Source organism: Arvicanthis niloticus, chromosome 20, assembly GCF_011762505.2.
Source record: "Arvicanthis niloticus isolate mArvNil1 chromosome 20, mArvNil1.pat.X, whole genome shotgun sequence".
NCBI lineage: Eukaryota > Metazoa > Chordata > Mammalia > Rodentia > Muridae > Arvicanthis > Arvicanthis niloticus.
Genome location: NC_047677.1, coordinates 24,697,165 through 24,715,763, shown reverse-complemented (window position 1 = coordinate 24,715,763; position 18,599 = coordinate 24,697,165). Strand labels below are relative to the sequence as shown.

At 42.9% G+C, this 18,599-nt stretch overlaps 1 protein-coding gene across 2 annotated transcripts in view; it reads left to right on the top strand.

The window, feature by feature from the left end:
- Septin10 (septin 10) overlaps positions 1-17,388 on the top strand; it is a 64,707-nt gene extending 47,319 nt beyond the window's left edge. For both annotated transcript variants that reach the window (XM_076917113.1, XM_076917112.1), the window contains exon 10: positions 17,279-17,388. In XM_076917113.1, coding sequence (XP_076773228.1) covers positions 17,279-17,369 — 91 coding nt within the window. In that variant the 3' untranslated portion in view covers positions 17,370-17,388. The remainder of the gene's footprint in view (positions 1-17,278) is intronic.
- Positions 17,389-18,599: the final 1,211 nt, after the last annotated feature.

Below are 18,599 nucleotides of genomic sequence, written 5' to 3'. Positions count from 1 at the left end.
GCCAGACAAGGCAGCTTAGTTAGTAGAACATAATCCACAGACAGACTCAGGACTCACATGAAAATCAAGCTGTACATCAGCTACATATGTACAGGGCCCTTTTTCCAGCCCCTGTATGTTCCTTTGTTGGTGGTTCAGACTCTGGGAACCCCTAGGGTCCAGGTTAGTTGACTCTGTTGGTCTTCCTATAGAATTTCTATCCTCTCAAGGACCCACAGTCCTTCCTCCTATTCTTCCATAAGAGTCCCCAAGCTCCATCCACTGTTTGACTCTGGGCACCTGAGTCAGCTGCTGGGTGGAGCCTCTCAGAGGACAGCATGCTCCTGTCTGAAAGCATAACAGAGTATCATTGATAGTGTTAGAGATCGGTGCTTGTCCATGGGATGGGTCTCAAGCTGAGCCATTTATTGGTTGGCCATTCCCTCAATCTCTGTTCCCTTCCCTGTGCCTGCATTTCTTGTAGACATGATAAATTTGGGGTTGAAAGTTTTGTGGGTGGGTTGGTGTCTTTATTGCTCCACTAGGGTTCCTGTCTGGATACAGGTGATGGCCTCTTCAGATTCCATATCTCCAATGTTGTGAGTCACAGCTAAGGTCACCCCCATTGATTCTTGGGTGCCTCCTTTATCCCAGGTCTCTGTCTCATCCTGGAGATGCTCCCACCTCCTCACCCACATCAGTTGCAGATTGCCATTCATTTTCATGGCCATCTGGCCATTTCTCCTGTCCTTCTCCACACCTGATCTGGAATCCCCCGTTCCCCTTCCCATTCCCCTTCCCATCCCCCTCCCAGTTCCCTCCCTGCATCTGCCTCTTATGACTATTTTATTCCTCCTTCTAAGTGAGATTCAAGCTTCCTTGCTTGGCCTGCCTTCTTGTTTTGCTTCTTTGTTGTCTGTAGAATGTAACATGGTACCTTTATTTTATGGCTGACATCCTCTTATAAGTGAGAACATAGCATGCATGTCCATTTGGGACTAGGTTACCTCAATCAGGGTGATATTTTCAAGTTCCATCCATTTGCCTGCAAAATTCATGTTGTCTTGGTTTTTAATAGCTGAATAATATTCCATTGTATAGATGTACCACATTTTCTTTATCCATTCTTCAATTGAGGGACATCTAGGTTGTTTTCAGTTTCTGGATATTATGACTAAAGCTGCTATGAACATAGTTAAAGAAGTGTCTTTGTGAGATCTTGGAACTCAAGAAGCTAGACACCAACAACCCAAATAACCCAATTAAAAATGGGGTACAGAACTAAAGAGAATTATCAACAAAGGAATCTCGAATGACTAAAAAAACACTTACAGAAATGTTCAAAGTCCTTAGTCATAGGGAAATGTAAATCAAAACAACTCTGAGGTTCCATCTTACACCTGTCAGAATGGCTAAGATCAAAATTTCAAGATATAACACATGTCTGGAAGGATGTGAACCAAGGGTAACACTTCTCCATTGCTGGTGGGAGTGCAGACCTGTACAACTACTTTGGAAATCAATTTGGTGGTTTCTCAGAAAACTGGGAATAGTTTTGCCCCAAGATCCAGCTATACCACTCTTGGGCATATACCCAAAAGATGCCCCAACATCTCACAAAGACACTTGCTCAACTATGTTCATAGCCTGCGTTCTTATGCCATCCAAGACTACCTACCCATGGGTAGCACCACCCACCATGGCCCTCTCTCATCAACCGGTCAATCAAGATAATACCCCACAGGCTTGTGTGCAGGCAGATCTTATGGAGATATTTTCTCAGTTGAGGTTCTCTTCTCTCAAAGGACTTCAGCCTGTGTCAAGTTAAGCCAAAAAGTAGCCAACACTATGAGAAGGGATGTGTATAGTCAACTAAGATTCACGTAACCCAAGCCTGTCAATTGAACGGAAGGTTGCACCCCTTGCCTTTGGTATCTGATTCCTCCACCTGGTTTTACAAAGAGGAAGCCCTGGGCTGGAGCCAGTCTCTCGAGCACTCCAGTTATCTTATTGCTTTCTTGAAGTACAGTTTTCACCTGTATTCTTACTTCATTTCTAGAGGAAACAAACAACCCCTCCCCCAACCAGATTGTACTGCTTTACTTCTTGTATGCATTTATTCAATTACTTGTACTAGATGCCTGAAATCCATGAATACTCCTCTTGGACCAATGCCACTGCTAACATAATCATGCCGATGGCTCTGGGTTGGCATTTATGTATGTAGTATGTATGTATGTATGTATGTATGTATGTATGTATGTATATTTTCATAATCTGCCAAAACTCAAAGCAACTACAGTAACCATTAATTGATGCTGGTATAAACAATCAGTATGTGGTCCATACAGTGGAAAATAATACAGACAAAACATGGATAAATCCTCTTAGTATAATAAGTCAAACCAGACACAAAAGGTCTATGGTGGGTAATTTCGTTTATGTAATTTCCTGAAGGGAACTAATTCTTTGACAGTTTCATATGTGTATATAATAAAACTCTGGTCATGCTCACTCATCCCCTGCCTTATCTTCCTACACCTGTGCCTGCTTCCCACCAAGTCTTCCCACCAATGTTACCATATAACATTATGCCTCCATAAACCTGATTATTTTTCTGGCTTTCCTTCCACGTTTTTTTAAAAACTGTGTTGTGATACAGTTAGGGAGCCCTGATCATGTGTGGACATCATAGCCACCAGGATCATGACCCAGATAAGACGGGGAGGGAGAAGAGAGAGGGTGTACAGGCACACATGTATGTGTTCTGCACTTTAGTGTGGAGGCCAGAGGACAAGACTCCTTGAGGTGTCACTCCTTAGAGAGAAGTCTCCATCTTACCAACTCTCTCTCCAGTCTAGTTTTGTGTACATGTTTTAATTCTTTTGAGAATTTTATGCATTCATACAATGTATTTTGATCATATTCACCCTAACTCCTCCCCACAGCTTCTAATTTGTGATACTAAAGTACTCATGGGTGTGGGGCCATCCCACTTGGACAGAGACAACCTACTGGGAGCCACACCCCAAAAGAAAACTGACTCTCCCTCACTAGAAACCATCAATAGGCAATTAGCTTCCAGTTTTCTTTCCTCCTCCCAAACCTTCCCAGATTACCCCTCCCTTCAAATTTATGGCTTCGCTTTTCACTGTTATTGAATGTGTCCGTACATACATATTCATAAATGTAGCCTGCTCAGTCTACATACTGTTGCTTGTATGTAGTCTACATGCTGTTGCTTGTATGTAGTCTACATGCTGTTGCTTGTATGTAGTCTACATGCTGTTGCTTGTATGTAGTCTACATACTGTTGCTTGTATGTAGTCTACATACTGTTGCTTGTATGTAGTCTACATACTGTTGCTTGTATGTGTGCTTCCATAGCTGACTCTTTGGTGTTAGATGAGCAGTGTGCTCTTCCTGGGGAAGACTGCCTCGACTATTCCTAGCTCTTCTCAGTTGCCTACGGTTCTTCCTTGTAGGTGGAGACCTCCTGGGCCCTCTCCTTCCACTTTGGCATTGGTGTCATCCTTGTTCAACTCAGGTTTGGGCAGTCATATTGGTGAGACGTTGTGGGTGTGCCTTCTGATATTGCTAGGAGACGTAACCTCACAGCAAACTTCCCATTCCTCTTGGTGTTACATTTCCGACCCCTCTTACACAGTGTTCCTGGATCTCTAGGTGCAGGAATGTTCTATAAATGCATCTGGGGACTGTGGCTCCACAAGTATGCATTTTGATTGGTTGTGGTTTTCTGTAGCGGTCTCCATCTGCTGCAGGGGAGAAGTTTCATTGATGAGGGGTGAGGATTGTATTTATCCTTGGATATAAGGACAAATGTTTATAGGTTATTGTTAAGATTATGCTGGTTTAGTAAATTAAAGGTTGTAGATTCTTCTCCAATAGCCATAAACTCACCAATGCTGAGTAGTTAGCTAGGCATCCAGTACCAGACACGACTTCCTTGCCTTCCATGTCTGCTGCCGTGCTCCCTACCATAATGACTCAGCCTCTAAACCTTAAGCCAGCCCCCAATTAAATGCTTCCCTTTATAAAATTTGCTGTGGTCATGGTGTCTCTTCACAGCAATAGAACAGTGACTAAGACAATCAGCAAGCTAATGTAATGAGAGAAATTTGACAAAGCTCCTCCCCTGGATGGGGAGCCATGGCAGGCAGTACTGTTGAAAGAAGGAGAAGAATAAGGTTTTTTTTTTTTTTTCCCCAGAGATAAGCCTTTTCTGATAGGTTATCCAAACCATGTATGGCCAGCCCTAAACACTTACATGCCTAACAATAATAAGCTTGGAGGGCGGTGGCCACACAGGAGTCGAAGGGGGACGGCTGAGGGGAGGAAATGATGTGTATTAATACAGGACTCATGTATCAGTTTTTCAAAAACAAAAAACGTTTAAAAAGAAATAATGAAAAAGCTCAATAATCAAGTAGGTTTCATGCCAGAGATGGGACAGTTCCAAGTACGTAAATCAGTGTCACATTTATAGACAGATACAGCATGATCACATCACTCGATGCAGAAAAGGCCTTTGACATTCACTCATGATGAAAGTCCTGGAGAATCAAGGATACAGAAGAAGACCTATCTACATGGTAAAGGCTATGCAAAAAAAAATAAAATAAAATAAAATAAAATAAAATAAAAAATCCCTGAGCCACTAAGACAGTAAACAGAAAAACTCGAATTATTTGAATTAGAATAAGGTAAAAAAAAAAAAAAAGACCAATTATTAGATACTGACTTATTTAGTGATTTACTTAAAGCACTGCCTGTACTGCCTATGTGCCAAGCATGACTTCCCTTGTTGCCTAGATTATAATAACCTGGAAACACCTGAAACAATGGGCTGTTGCCCCTGACAACCGTTGTTACCATATGTATAACCTAACTGCCATATACGCTTCTGTAAAATCTGCTTGCTTGCCTGCCTCACCTCATGGTTTTAGAGTATAAAATGGGAATAAAACCCAGACCCAGCATCAAACCTTTGCATAGCATCCTGGCTATCAGTGACATTTCCTCTCTTCTCCTCTCTTGGTATTGGAGTGCTTGTTCCAGAAAGATTTTTGCAGCACATTTCCACTAAATAGAAAAAGACAAGGATGTCCCCCTTTTTTTTTTTTTTTCCACTATTGCCTAGTAAATGGTGCTTGAAGTCTTAGCTAGCACAATTGGACAAAAGATTGGGGGACTACAAATGGGAAAGAAAGAAGTCAGTGTCCTTATTTGTTGATTTTATTCTAAACATAAAAGACCCTAAAAGTTGGACCAGAAAATGTCCACTCACAGCTGATAAACATTTTGAGCAACATGGCAGGGTACGAAGTTAACACACAAAACTGTAGCCTTCTATGTACATGACAAATACTGTAAGAAAGGAACCAGGGAAACTGTCCCATTCACAGTAGCCTTAAAATACATAAAATTCCCTAGAATAAACCTGTGTAGGAAGTGAACTGCTACAAAATAAAACCAGAGGGAAGAGCTTTCTAACCAGGGAATACAGCCAGCAGTTGACAAGTGGGACTTCGTCTTCATGACCTGCTATACTCTGACATACTATTTCTCTGGTGACAAGATGGCTTACACAATGGGAGAAAACATTTGCCATTCATTCATCTGATTAATATCCCAACTAGACAAAGAACTCAAAAAAATCTAAACGTCAAACTTAAAAACAGCCCAATCAGAAATGGGGTCTGGAACTGAACAGAATTCACGGAGAAATATTAATGGTGATAAACACTTTAGAAAGTGTTCAGCATCCTTAGCCATGCGGTAAAGGAACATTTAAACTACTTAGCTATTCCATCTTGTCCCATTCAGAATGGTTATTATCAAAGACTGTAACTACAGGCTGGGTGAGGTGGCGCACGCCTTTAATCCCAGCACTCAAGGCAGAGGCAGGAGGATCGATCTCTGCATTTGAGGCCGGCCTCGTGTACACAGTGAGTTCTAGGACAGCAAAGATTACAAAGATCCCCAGCCACCCCCCAAGTTGTAATGACAACACATCTGGCCATGTTTCATGGAAAGAGAATTCTTCATGGAAATCCGTGTGAAAGCTGGAAATACAACTCTCACATGCCCTGGCTATTTTATTGTTTTGCATATACCCAAACGACTCAATATCCTACAAGTGAGATACTTACTCATCCATGTTTATTGATGTTCTATTCATAACAGTTAGGGACTAGAACCAACCTAGATATCCATCAACAGATGAATGGATAATAAAAATGTAGTATATATATGATGGATTTAGTTTGCTTTTTGTTTTTCAAGGCAGGATTTCTCTGTGTAACAGCCCTGGCTGTTCTAGAACTTGCTTTGTAGACCAGGCTGGCCTCAAACTCACACAGATTCTGCCTGCCTCTGCCTCTTTAGTGCTGCAATCAAAGGCATGTGCCACCATGCCCAGCTTTCAATGGAATTTTATGCAGATGTGAAAAAAGATGAAATTATGAAATTTGCAGGTGTCTTAGTCTCTGTTCTATTGCTATGAAGAAACGCCATGACCAAAGCAGCTCTTATAAAATAAAGCATTTAATTGGGGCCTTGTTTATAGTTTAGTGGGTTTAGTTCATTATCCAGGATGGCAACAGGCAAGTGCTAGAGTAGCTGAGAGATACATCCTGATCAGTAGTGGGGGTTGGATGGATGATGGATAGATGGGTGGATAGATGGATTATGGATGTATGTATGTATGGATGGATGTATGGATGGATGTATAAATGGATGATGGATGGATGGATGATGGATGTATGGATGGATTATGGATGGATGGATGGATGGATTGATGGATGGATGGATGATGGATGGATGGATGATGTATGGATGGATGGATGATGTATGGATGGATGGATGATGGATGGATGGATAGATGATGGATGGATGATGGAAGGATGGATGGATGATGGATGGATGATGGATGGATGGGTAGATGGATGATGGATAGATGGATGGATGATGGATGGATGGATGGATGGATGGATGGATGATTGATGGACTATAGATGGATGGATGGATGGATGGATGGACAGATGGATGCTGGCTGGATGGATGGATGGATGGATGATGGATGGATGATGGATGGATGGATGGATGATGGATGGGTGATGGATGGATGGATACTAGGATTGTTATGTGCTTTTGAAACCTCAAAGCCCATCCCTAGTGACATACTTTCCCCAGCAAGGCCATACCTTCTAATCCTTCTAATCCTTTCAAACAGTTCCTGGTGACCAAGCATTCAAATATATGAGCCCACAGGAGCCATTTTCATTCAAATTACCACAGCAGATAAATGGATAAAACTAAAAAACAAAACAAACAAAAACAAACCAAAAACCCAAACAACAACAACAAAAGACCCAAAACTATACTGAGGCCACCAAACCCCAGAGATTTAAATACTTCATGTTTTTCTGTTTTTTTGTTTTTTTGTTTTTTTTTTTTTGGTTTTTCGAGACAGGGTTTCTCTGTGTAGCCCTGGCTGTCCTGGAACTCACTCTGTAGACCAGGCTGGCCTCGAACTCAGAAATCCACCTGCCTCTGCCTCCCAAGTGCTGGGATTAAAGGCGTGAGCCACCACCGCCCGGCTCATGTTTTTCTCATTTGCATCTTAGCTTTGATTTTTCAGTTGTATAAGAAGCTGCAAAGGGGAGGATGTGTTGAGGAAAGGGAACCAGTAGTGCATAACATATATAGACATGCTGAGAGGGAAGAGTGTGGAGAAGAGGTCCAAGATGGGAGTGAGGCTGTAGGAGAGGTGATGGGGGGGGGGGAGGGAGAGGTCTAACCAAAACAAAGGGTCTGTGAAAAAGAAAAATGGGTGTAACTCCACTACTTTATAAAGCCACTAAAATACCAGTTTTTAAAAAATAGATAACCTGTGTAGCTGAATGAGGCTCATTCCAGAACTTACTGTTTAGAAAACAAAACCCCCACTTCTGGGTATGGTGTTTCTCTTTACTAACTCATAACAACAAGTCAGAGGGGCCCCCAGAACAACACAGACTACTGACATTTGTGGTCACTTACCAGAATAGGTGATAAAATCCTCTCAGACACCCTAGTTACAAGAGAGCAAAAGGGAAAGCAAATGATTGCTTACCTCCCTTGGCAGCTGGCACAGCAACTTCTGATGGTTTTTGAAGGATAGCCTCAGGGAGGAGGCTCTCTAGTTTGACCTAGCACAAATCCTCAGGGTCCTGTGTCTGAGCTTGTGTTCAGCAACAAGCAGAACAGAACAGGGAGTTACTTCAACCTCAGGGACATGAGCAAGGGCAGTGGCAGTGGCAATGGCCTGTATTGTATTGGGATTTTCTTAGACTCTCCTTGATCACAGTTCAAAAGACGATTTCCTATGCCTGTCACTGGGGGTTTTGTTAGATAGTTTGATGCAAATGTCGGGTTTCTCTTACATTCTGGGGACAGGATAGGCTTTTGCACAGGGTCAGAAGGGCAGCAGCAGTTGGCACTCACATACCCAAACTATCTTGCCAATAGCCCTGGTCTGTGTTTTGTAGTATGTTTTTCTGAGTCCAAAGCAGAAACTCCATACTTAACAGTTTGGAGACATAAACATAATAATGCCGTAGGAACAGCTATCCCAGCTCATGGGAATTCCTGTAGAATTATATAAGACCAGATCTGGCTAGGTGCAAGTTTTAGAAAAGTCTTAGAACTCTGAGACCATTGGAGGAGACAGTAGCTGGGCTTGTTGCCTTGCCAAAGGGACATGTTCGGCTTAAGGCCCTCTCTACCCCCACCTCCAGGTAAAGAGCTCTAATGCAAGGTTAGAGACTTGCTGAAGACAGGAAATCTATAGGCCTGAAGGCCGAGGCTTTCAGATGGGCCTCTGGCTGTTCCAGGATTGCTCATTGGCAGGCATCAAGGCATCCTTATCCCCAACCCCCCAGGCTACCAGTTCAGATGTCAGATGGATGCCCCATAGCTACTAACAACTATACTGGAAATTTATTACTGTGCTGGATGTGGCTTCTCTCTGTTCAGGACACTAGGTGGTACCAAGGTCAGGTTCTGCCCTCAGGAGAGAGGCCACAATAGTACAACACAGGGGTCAGACAGCAGTGACCCTTCCTCTTTGTCAGGACCAAGTTTTGTAGTAGTCAGGCCAACATGACCATAATCTGGCTCCAGAACTAGAGCCTTGCTGCCTGGGAAAAGGCTTTAAGGACTTGGACCTTGTCTGGCCTTTGCTATGAAGTCTGGCCAGTCAGGAAGGCAGCTCTGAGATGGACACTTGCCTCGTGTCTGGTGGTATGGCGTGCAGAGCATCTCAGCCTGGGGACAGCTCTAAGAATGGAAGGGCTAGTATCCAGGCTGGGCTCCTCCTGCTGGCCCGAGACTGTGAAAAGTGCATCAGTGTCTGCACTAGTGTGCTAACAGGTGGTGGGGCTGGGGTGGAGCCTTCCTCCAACAGACCAAGCTCTTGTCTTTTGTGGATCGGCGCCATCTGAGCCCCTGAGAGCTCCACCTCTTGCTCACCACAAAGACTCTTAGGACTCTCGACTTCTCTCCATGTCCTTTCGACACTTTTAGCAAGGACATTTTGCCACATGCCAGGAATCTTCCTCATGGCTTCCCATCCATAATAGCTACTCCCTATGCTGCCAACAGAGGGAGCTCTAATACCCGGAGAAGCCGAGAACCTTATTTTAATATTCGGTTTTTTTTTTTTTTTTTTTTTTTTTTTTTTTTTTTTTTAATTTCCAATTCCACCTCCTCCTGTGTTCCCTACTCCTCCTAAAATTCATGGCCTCTATTTTTAATTATTATTGTCAGATACACGTATTTATAAACACAACCTATTGAGGTCGATCAGTGTTGCTTACATATAATCAGGACTGGCCTCTTGGGGTTGGATAACCTATTTGGGGTTTGTCCCTGAAGAAGCCCGATTCTCCTCTTTTCGGCAACATTACTTGCTAGTGGCTCCTCACCTAGGGTTGATTGCTGTTGCGGTCTTTCAGGAACTGTTCAGTTAGCTGTGCTGCTGGGATTTGCTGGGTACCACTTCCCTGCCATATATAGAAGAGACCTTTGAGCAGATGTCCTGGTCCCCTAGCTCTTGAAATCTTTCTGCTCTCTCTCCCTCGATATTCCCTGGACATTTAGGTGTAGTGTTGTGCTGTAGACATCTGGGCTGGGCCCGTACTCCGCATGGTCGGTTCTTCTCTGTATTTTGACTGGTTATAGCTTTCTGCAATGGGCTCTGCTACAAAAGAAGTTTCTTTGATGAGGGGCGGTCTGTAAGTATTAGGAACCATTTTGAGATTGCAGTTAGACATCATACTGGCTTAGGGAAGTAGCAGTAGCAGGCTCTCATCTAAGGTCCATGGCCTTAGCAGCCATGGTTAATAGACTAGGTTTACAACACCTGGCGTGCATTGTCTCTGATTGAGTGGGCCATAAATTCCATTAGATGGCTGCTGGTTACTCTCAAACTATAAGTGCCACTATCATACCCGTGAGTATATCTTACTATGAGGGGCATTGTTATGGCTCATAGATTTATATCTTTTGGGATAGCTAGAGTCTTTTTTTTTTCTTTAGATAAGGTTGTTCTTTATTTTTGAGAATTTTATATATGTGTATTTTATCAAACTTTGGGTCACAACCTGTGTCCCATGTCAGGTCCAGACACCTGTCCTCAAAAAGCCATTCAAAAGAGTGGAGAGCAGGAAAAGGAGAGCTATTCAACATTGGGGAGATGGAAAAAAGACTCAACAAATTCCTTATGTCTGTCTTCCTGGTCCTGAAGGGAGATGAGAGTTTGAGTAGAGGGCCATCCACACCAGAGCAGACCCACGTGAGGTGTGGTCCTGCCCACCATTGATGCATCCTTGTCTGGGCTTCAGTCTCATTCATCCTGTATGGGAAGACTCTGCTAATTAAGGTCAAAGTTCACCATGGCCGGATAGCCTCTTGGCTGGGTGCAATATGGGAGACTCCCTTCATTAGCAGGCTTTCTCCTCCTCTGACCTTGTCTGGGGAATTCTAAGCCCCAGCCCCTACACACCTCTCTACCTGAGGAATGTCATATATCCTGAGCATAGGGCCAGTTTCCTTTCTCCTGAGCAAACCTGTTCAGCCAGCACCGGAGAGTCCTGAAATGCTTTCTCATGCTAATGAGGCATTCCAGGTACCTTAAGCCCCCAAACAATAATCTTTGCCCATCCAAGGATGTCCCTACCCTAAGTCCCCCATGACTTTATAAGTCTTCAATCACTCTAAGTCAAGGAGATCTGTCTCCTGATGGTGGTCCCAGTGTGGTCATTTATTGTACATGCTCACAGGGCTCCCTATTCAACCCCCACCCCACCCCACCCCACCCTGCTGTCTTTTCTCCCTTTGCCCTCGTGGATTGAACTGGCTGATGATCCTGAGAGCAGGGAGACACATAATCCTGTACGACAGTCTGACGAGTTGTTAGAACTGGAAATCTCTTTCCAGGAGACAAGTTCTCCCTCTAGCTGGTACCTCTCCTGCCAGCATGGGTTCCTGGGACACTCTCATTTGCTTGGAGTTCACTTATTAATAGTCTGATAGTCAGATTGAGAGATGTGCAATCACTTCAGAATCTCTAGGACGTCTTCATCTGGCAACTCCCCCCCCCCCCCCCCCGTTTACTCCCTCCAACTCCCTCCAGCTCCTGTAATGTATTTCCTTCCCAGCTATATGCACTCTCTTTTGTTCTTGTTGGCCCAGTAAGTTCCATAGAGTTGCCTGTATGTGGATGAGGGTGGGGTGGTCCTCTGGTGTCTGAGCAATCTATTAGTGGAAAAAAACACCACCACCACTACCACCCTCTCTTCCTAAGCAACTACCAAATACAGTAGATCTTTATTAAGTGGTGGAGCATAGCAATCACCACCCACAGTGGGTTGACTCTTCAGACATGAATTAACAGTGAAGAGACTTCCCGACAGACACGCCCTCAGGCCACCTGATATAGATAATTCCTCAGTCAGATCCTTTTTATTTTTTAAAGTTTTTTGGTATTACATTTTTTCCTCTCCAAATCCTCCCATCTACTGCTCCTTGATCTCCTTCAAATCCGTGTCCCCCTTTCACTTGTTCTTGTTACATATTGCTAAATATGTAAATACAACCTGCTCAGCCTGGATAATGTTACTTGAATGCAAATGCTTTCAGAGCTGACCATTTGGTATTGGATAGATGTGCTCTTCCCTGGGGAAGATTTCACTTCCAGCCAAATGTTTCTAGACTGTGTCAAGGTGACAGTTAAAATTAACCAGTCTAGTATAGGACCATATCATAAAAGAATAAGGGTAAATCTGACGTTTTCCTTTCTTACTTGTGTTTCTTTTATTCCTTTCTCTTAATTAATTGCTCTTCAAGTACTATATTAAGTAACTGAAGACAATGAATACAATTGTCTTGCTTGTAATCTAGAGGAAACGTTTTCCCATTTTTTTTTCCATTTAGTATCATGATGGCTAGAGAGAGGTCTGTCTCATGAAGCCTTCTATTGGGTTTTTTCTTTCCAGTCTTAGTTTCTTTAGGACCTTTATCATTATAAATGGAATGCTGAATTTTGTCAAAGATCTTTTTAGTGCCTATTAACACAATCATGTTATTGCTGTCCTTGGGTCCACTTATGTGGCATATTTAGTAATTTGCATATATTGAACTGTTCTTGCATACCTGAAAAGGAAGCCAGCTGATTATAACATATTATTTATCAACACACTGGTGAATTTGGCAAATACTTAGAAATTTGCATCAATGTTCATTAGGGAAATTGGACTTTCACTTTCTCTTGTAGTTTTGTCTGTATCTGGCCTTGGTATCCAGATAACACTAGTTCTGTAGAATGCATTTGATTCTGTAGGTAATTCCAATTAAACTCACTGTTTCACCAAGGCAGACAGACAAAAATTTTTTGTTGTTGTTGTTGTTACAGCATGGCCATCTCTGATAATACGTAGGAATAAACTCTTCAGGAAAAGTTGCACCCAGTCAGGGGCATGGCGGACCCAAAGATGAGTTTGAGAGGAGCAGTTGCATTGCTCCTGCTATGAATGATAAGATGTGTAATAAAGGTTAGGTCATTTGAGGGTGGAGCATCTGTGGGGCCACATCAGTGTGATCTAGGGGTCTGTGATGGTTGTCAACCTGTCCACATCTGAAATCAACTAAACCCATGCGTATGGGCATACCTGTAAAGGATTTCCTTCAGTGAACCATTTGGAGTTGGAAGACTCACCCTAAATCTGGGCCACAGCTTCTGGTGGCAGCACACATGCAAGAACACTGGAGAAGCAGCTTTCGCTTTTTACCTGTTTGCCCTCACTCTTGCTGGTAAGTTCATTGCCCTGTAGGTGAGCCCATCACGGATGTTAGAACCACTTCTTCAGGATCCAGTGTAGACACTGAAGCCCAGAAGCTCTAAAATCCTGTGGGATTCTAGCTAAAGGTTAGAACTGTTGAGACATCCAGTCTTAGGGACTGACTGGATTCTTGGCCTTTATGTTGGACTGTTAAACCACAGCCTGTAAGCCACTCTCATATATATGTGTGTGTATATATATTTATATCTATATATATCTATATATCTATATATCTATATATACCTATATATACACACACACATATATATGTTGTACTGGCTGGTTTTGTGTGTCAACTTGACACAAGTTGGAGTTGTCACAGAGAAAGGAGCCCCTCTTGAGGAAATGCCTCCATTCGATCCAGCTATAAGGCATTTTCTCAATTAGTGATCAAGGGTGGGAGAGCTCATTGTGAGTGGTGCCATCCCTGGGCTGGTGGTCCTGGGTTCTATAAGAAAGCAGGCTGAGCAAGCCAGGGGAAGCAAGCCAGTAAGCAGCACCCCTCCATGGCCTCTGCATCAGCTCCTGCCTCCAGGTTCCTACCTTGTGTGAGTTCCAGTCCTGACTTCCTTTGATGATGAACAGCAGTGTGGAAGTATAAGCTGAATAAATCCTTTCCTCCCCAACTTGCTTCTTGGTCATGATGTTTGTGCAGGAATAGAAACTCTGACTAAGACATATGTAATATAAATATATGTATATTGACATATTTATAATAATATTCCAAATAATATAAATATATCTAATATATACATGTAATATATAATTACATCTAATAATATATAACAACATACACAACATAATCTATACTATTATTTATAATAATGTAATATCTCTATATCTATCTATCTTATCTATCTATCTATCTACCCATTCCTTTAGAGAGCCCTGGCTATTCAGGAGTTCTTCCCTTTTTCTATGGAATAGTATGCTGTAGAAACAGAGGCCTTGCTCCTGTTGTAGGTGATGAGGTATCATACTGATTGGATTCCATGTCAAGGTGAAATGTCTGTGGGGGAAACATCCAGGATAACTTTCTACTGTGTAGAATGGCACACTTCCTGATGAATAGGGTCCACCATGTTAGTACACAGATACCGCTCAAATATCTGATGAAGCAGAGACTATACTGCAGTCTCTGAAAGTGGCATACGTGGAGAACCCTGTATGGAATGTGAAACAGAACCATCGACCCTAATGTGGGTGATGAGACACGCAACAGAGGCTGAACTGTCTCCACAGAAAGGGCTGCCCTGTGTCAGCAGGAAATTATAACAAGAAAAAGAATCTGCACTTGTCTCTGAGGAGGGTGCATGCTACCATCCTTTCTTATAGCTGGACGTGTGTAAGTCAGAGAGTACAAGGTAGATTTCCATTAAATGGCCCCTCCTGGGATCGGAACACTCAGAACCTGTCCAAAGAATGAGAGAGTGAGGACTGGGAAGAGAGGATGGAAAGAGAATGAGAGAGCTTGAGAAGGGTTGGTGTTTAACGTCCTGTACACTGGATTGGATAATTCCATGTTCACCTGAGAGAGAAAAAGGATGTTAACTCATCAGGGGCATCAGGGCGATACGTCATGGTCTTTATGAGGTGGGGAGGCCTTGGCAGATCTGATTGAGTTAGCTCAGTATATTAGAAAGTTTATAGTGTGCTAAAGCGATTAAGAGGGGAAGGAGGAAAGGAAAAAGTGGACAAGGGAGCCTGTCCAGGTCACCCAATAGGAAACATGGTCAGATTTGGGTTGAGTTGGAGATGCTAAGGGAAAAGATAGCATGAAGCCAAATGTGCTTCCTGGACTGCTTTACAGCTGGAGCCCGGGAATGCTTGAAAGGTAATGCCCAAACATGGCCCCCAAAGGGGTGATTAAGTGCAGCTGATGTGCATGTCCACAGCTCTGGGGGAACTGCTCTAGCTGGGTCCTGTCGGGGGGCGGGAGGGGGTTAGTATTCAAGACAGGGTTTCTCTGTGTGTGTAGCTCTGGCTGTCCTGTAACTAGCTCTGCAGACCTGGCTGGCTGAGAACTCACAGATCCACCTACCATATACTTTTTGAAAGCTTTGTTTTCGTGTGTATGTGTGTCTTTTATGTCTATATGGGGGTGCTCTTCGAGGCCAGAGGAGGCTGTGAAATCTACAAGGGACTGTGATCCTGCCTCACACGGGTGCTGAGTTGTTGGGTAGGGAAGTCCCCACCTCGGAACATTTAAATTTCCTCTTGGATTTTCTTAATGATCACTGATAACCCAGAATGTACTTTTCGATTCCTATGCATTTGTGTAGTTTCCATAATTCCTCCTGCTGCTGACTTCTGTCTTCATTCCACTGTGATCAGATAAGGTGCAAGAAGTTTACTATTTATTCATTTATTTACTTTGTGTTTATTAAGACTCACTTTATAGCTTAAACCTTACAAAAACTTTAGAGGAAGTTCCACTGGCTGCCGAGAAGGCCATGTGGTCCACGGATGTTGGTAGAATATTCTGTCAAGTCCATTTGATGTATGGTGAGTGGCTTTGTTGACTTATGGATTAGATGATTTATCTACTGATACGTATATGGTATTGAATTCATCCAGTAGTAAGATATCAGTGCCTGTACTTCATTATTTCCAGTAATGTTTGTTTCATGAAACTGAATGTTCTGGAAATTAGTGATAGGTGTTTGTGTGTGTGTCCATAATTTCAGTGAATTTTTAACTGTGCTAATAAGTAGTGGCCTTCTTTATCTCCTCTGGGTAATTTTAGTTTGATGTTTACTTTATCATATATAAAGCATAGTTACTCTTGTTTTGTTTTAGCTTCCATTTGTTTGGCTTACTGACATATATTCTTCTACTCTCAGTGTGTGTATATCTGCCAGTGAGATGTGTTTCTCATAATAACAGATCTTTGAGTCATTTTTTATCAGCTAATATACATTTTCTTATTTTATGGCATGTGTATGCTTGGTGTGTGTGTGTGTGTGTGTGTGTGTGTGTGTGTGTGTTGTGTATATGCTTGAGTCAGAGGAACACTTCATATGGTGAGAGTTCTTTGTTTTCACCTTTACATGAGTTCCAAGGATCAAACTCAGGCTACCAGACTTCTGCAGCAATTCTTTGACCCACTGAGCCAGCTTCTGGTTCGAGTCCCCATCTTTTAATTAGAATTGTGACTGTTTACATATAGAGTTTTTACTGAGAATTATTTCTGTAATTTTGTTTATTTTCCTGGTTGACTCTGTTATTGTTCGTTCTTTTGCTTCTGTCTTATGTGTATTTGATGGTAGCTGGTTTACTGAACTAGACGTGGTTCTTTCTTATGAAATGTATTTGTCCTTGTCCTCTCATGGTCCTGTTTCCTTTTCTCTTCTATATAATTTTTCCTGTGTAAATGGAGATGACTAAAACCATGCTTCAGGGCTGAGGAGATGACTTTGTTGTGCAAGTGTATGGACTTTGTTTGCCTCCCTAGAAACCACATAAAACTAGGCGCGCGCGCGCACACACACACACACACACACACACACACACACACCCGCAACCCCAGGGCTCCTGTGCTGAGAAATGAGGCAAAGACAAGAGGATCCTCAGAAGTTCATGGGCCAACAAGAGATCCATCTCAAACAGAATGGAAGGCAATGACCAACACCTAAGGTTGTCCTGTGACCTCCACATGTGTGCTGTAGCTCATGCATGCTTGTACACACACACACACACACACACACACACACACACACACGGATTAAGTAGGATAATATGTGTAAATGTTACACAAAAAAGATTTTGAACATAGAGGCTCCCAGTAATACCATCCCAGTAAAACCATAAGCTGGACATATGATACTTTAACTATACATTGCATGTAAGCAGCCCTGCACACTGCAGAGCACTGGTTGTCTCCCCTTGTATTACAGGACAGATGGAACTTCAGCTTTTTGCGACTGCTTAACAGCACAAGAGAGTGTGAGACTGTGTATTTCTTCCCCAAGGAAAGAAATGGATTAAAAACTTGACTTACGATTTCTACTGAATATATTGCTTTTTCATGATAATAAAGCTGGGAAAACCCCACAGGTTCAACCACTGTCATGATGGGACCACCTGGTAAGTCCCCCTCCATTCACCGGAGAAGCTCAGAAGGTCTGCGTGCCCAGGCCTTTGCTATGCATACATGGATGCTTCTGGTCAGTCTGGCTCCCTTTCTCCGAAGCCGTCTCCACTACACTTTAGGTGTTTGCGACATAAACTACCTTGTGCCATGTCTCTGTAGCTCTGCAGAGGACAGTGGCTCTTGTGCTTATTGCTTTGCTCCTTAGTAGCTCATGTGCCTTTTTTTTTGTTTGTTTTGTTTTTGTTTTGTTTTGTTTTGAAGTCAAAATGAAGAACTAAACCATGGAGCCTCGTCTTGGAATGAAGACGCAGTGTTCACAGATCAGGTACAGCCTATCAGTGTCACTCAGTGCAGGGATGCGGGCTTTCCTTCACAAAACATATAGGGACTGAAAGCTTCAGTGGACAGCTTCACTCACTGAGGGATAATGAGAAATGTCTCTTCTACTGAATGGTTCAAGTGACTGGACCAACACCTTTCTCCCTGTGAGTGTCAAATCATTAGGCTGGTAGGTTCGGGGAGTGTCAACCCAGAAGCTGAGGGTTTGTACATATGGTTCAAGGATGAAATGGCATCGATGCCTAGGGGTTTACTTTATATCTCTGCTTACAAAGATAACTTGCCAGGCAGTTTTTCCAAATACTGTGGCATATACACCCTACATTCTTCTGGGCCCCTACCTCCTACACTAGAACTTGATTTATTGTGATTGCATGTCTCTTTAATGATGGGATGCACTCTCGGATGATGGGCTGTGTCATTAGGTGATTCTTTGCATTGAGTCAGTACCACAGACTTAGATAGTAGATGTCACTCAGGCTGGCATATGGTAAATGCGTGCACAAACCGCTATCCGCATCTACTGTGTAATGTCTTAGTAAACCTTTTCTAGGGAGGAACACACTTTCCAATAAGAAATCTAGTAAACACACAAGCTGCTAACAGTCATCTATTGCCTGCTTCCCTCCTTTGAAGCTTGCATGTCACCTTCTGGTACCATGAAAGCTGGTCCTCAGGGAGGAGGCTTTCCAGTCAGTTCTAGCTCAGGAGCCTCTGGGCTGTGTCTGATGCTGAGAGAGGGAGAAATAGTCTTCAGAGGAGAGCACATCAGTTGATTATCCAAT